This window comes from Rhincodon typus, unplaced genomic scaffold, assembly GCF_021869965.1.
Source record: "Rhincodon typus isolate 14 unplaced genomic scaffold, sRhiTyp1.1 hic_rhity00002924, whole genome shotgun sequence".
In the NCBI taxonomy this organism is placed as follows: Eukaryota; Metazoa; Chordata; class Chondrichthyes; order Orectolobiformes; family Rhincodontidae; genus Rhincodon; species Rhincodon typus.
Genome location: NW_025968562.1, coordinates 2607 through 4140, shown reverse-complemented (window position 1 = coordinate 4140; position 1534 = coordinate 2607). Strand labels below are relative to the sequence as shown.

The following is a 1534-nucleotide window of genomic DNA, read 5'->3' as shown; positions in this document are numbered from 1 at the left end:
GAATGAATGGGGCAGTGTGGGGTAATGGGAGGGAATGAATGGGGCAGAGTGGGGTAATGGTGGGGGTAATGGAGGGGAATGGAGCAGTGTGGGGTAATGGGGGGAATGGGGCAGTGTGGGGCAACGGGGGGAATGGGGCAGACTGGGGTAACGGTGGGAATGGGGCAGTGTGGGGGAAATGGGGATAATGGGGCATTGTGGGGTAACGGGAGATGAATGGGTCAGACTGGGGTAACGGGGGGGATAATGAATGGGGCAGGGTTGGGTAACGGGGGGATGAATGGGGCAGGGTTGGGTAACGAGGGGATGAATGGGGCAGGGTTGGGTAAACGGGGTAACGGGGGATGAATGGGGCAGGGTTGGGTAAACGGGGTGATGGGGGATGAATGGGGCAGGGTTGGGTAAACGGGGTGATGGGGGATGAATGGGGCAGGTTTGGGTAACGGGGAGGGGGGTGGGGGATGAATGGGGCAGGTTTGGGTAACGGGGAGGGGGGTGGGGGATGAATGGGGCAGGGTTGGGTAAACGGGGGGGGGGGGGATGAAGGGGGCAGGGTTGGGTAACGTAGTCCGGGGGGGAATGAGTTGTGCAGGGTCGGGTCCAGGGTGCTTACTCCTGCTGTTGCTGAGGGGGCTCGATTTTGTGCATGTGCCCCCTAACCTCCCTCTCACTCCCCTCTCGCTGTAGATGTGCTCGAACCCACTACCTTACCCTGGGGTCCGCTCGCAGCACCTCCCCACGGGAACACTGAGCTTCAGTGGGCAGGGGCCAACTGACTCTGTGACCAGCAGCAGTTCCTTACGGCCGGCCCAGGCCCAGGCCCGGCCATTCCGCTCCCAGCGGACCACCAGCGAGGACATGACCAGCGATGAGGAGAGGATGGTCATCTGCGAGGAGGAGGGCGATGACGATGTGATGGGTGAGCCTTGCTTCGGGGCTGCTGGGCCTGAATCCAAACCGAGCTGTCCGAATGGCCAGTCTTTATCTGCGCCATCTTTACCCAGTGCCCTTACCTGGTGATTAAGAACGAATTTGCAGCTGGGAAATGGGAGTGGAATTTGAAATGTCGTTTGTGTTGTGACTGGCTTCAGTGGAGGCGGGGGCAGGGCCTTCGTACCCATTGCGACCCCGCCAGACCCCTGTAGTCCCGTTCTGATGGCCCAGAACATGGTGTGGGACCGCTCAGACCCTCCACTGATGGTAGTCTGACTCCTGTCCCTCTCCACACCAGGGGTGGGTGGGGGGGGGGGGGGGAACAGCCCGTGGGGTATTGCGGGGGGGGGAATACCCCCGCCCGGGGGGTGTCGGGGGGTTGGGGGTAGATTTTGGTGATCCTCTGTTCTGAGCGAGCGGTTCTGGTCTGACCCCTTCAGCAGATGACCCCTACAGTGCGGCCGATATTGACCTGAAGTGTAAGGAGCGAGTAACCGATAGTGACAGTGATGGGATGTCTGCTGATGAGAGTGAGAATAAGGTGCGTCACCTTCTGTCTACCAATGTGCTCGCTCTGTTTCGCGTTGCCTCCCCCTCGATA

At 60.6% G+C, this 1534-nt stretch overlaps 1 protein-coding gene across 1 annotated transcript in view; it reads left to right on the top strand.

Moving 5' to 3' along the window:
• Positions 1 to 1534, top strand: part of LOC125481642 (protein capicua homolog) — a gene marked incomplete at its 3' end in the record, with an annotated part of 23354 nt that overhangs the window by 19217 nt on the left and 2603 nt on the right. The window contains exons 8-9 of the mRNA XM_048593464.1: positions 688 to 919; positions 1374 to 1474. Of these exons, the coding sequence (XP_048449421.1) occupies positions 688 to 919; positions 1374 to 1474 (333 nt within the window). The remainder of the gene's footprint in view (positions 1 to 687; positions 920 to 1373; positions 1475 to 1534) is intronic.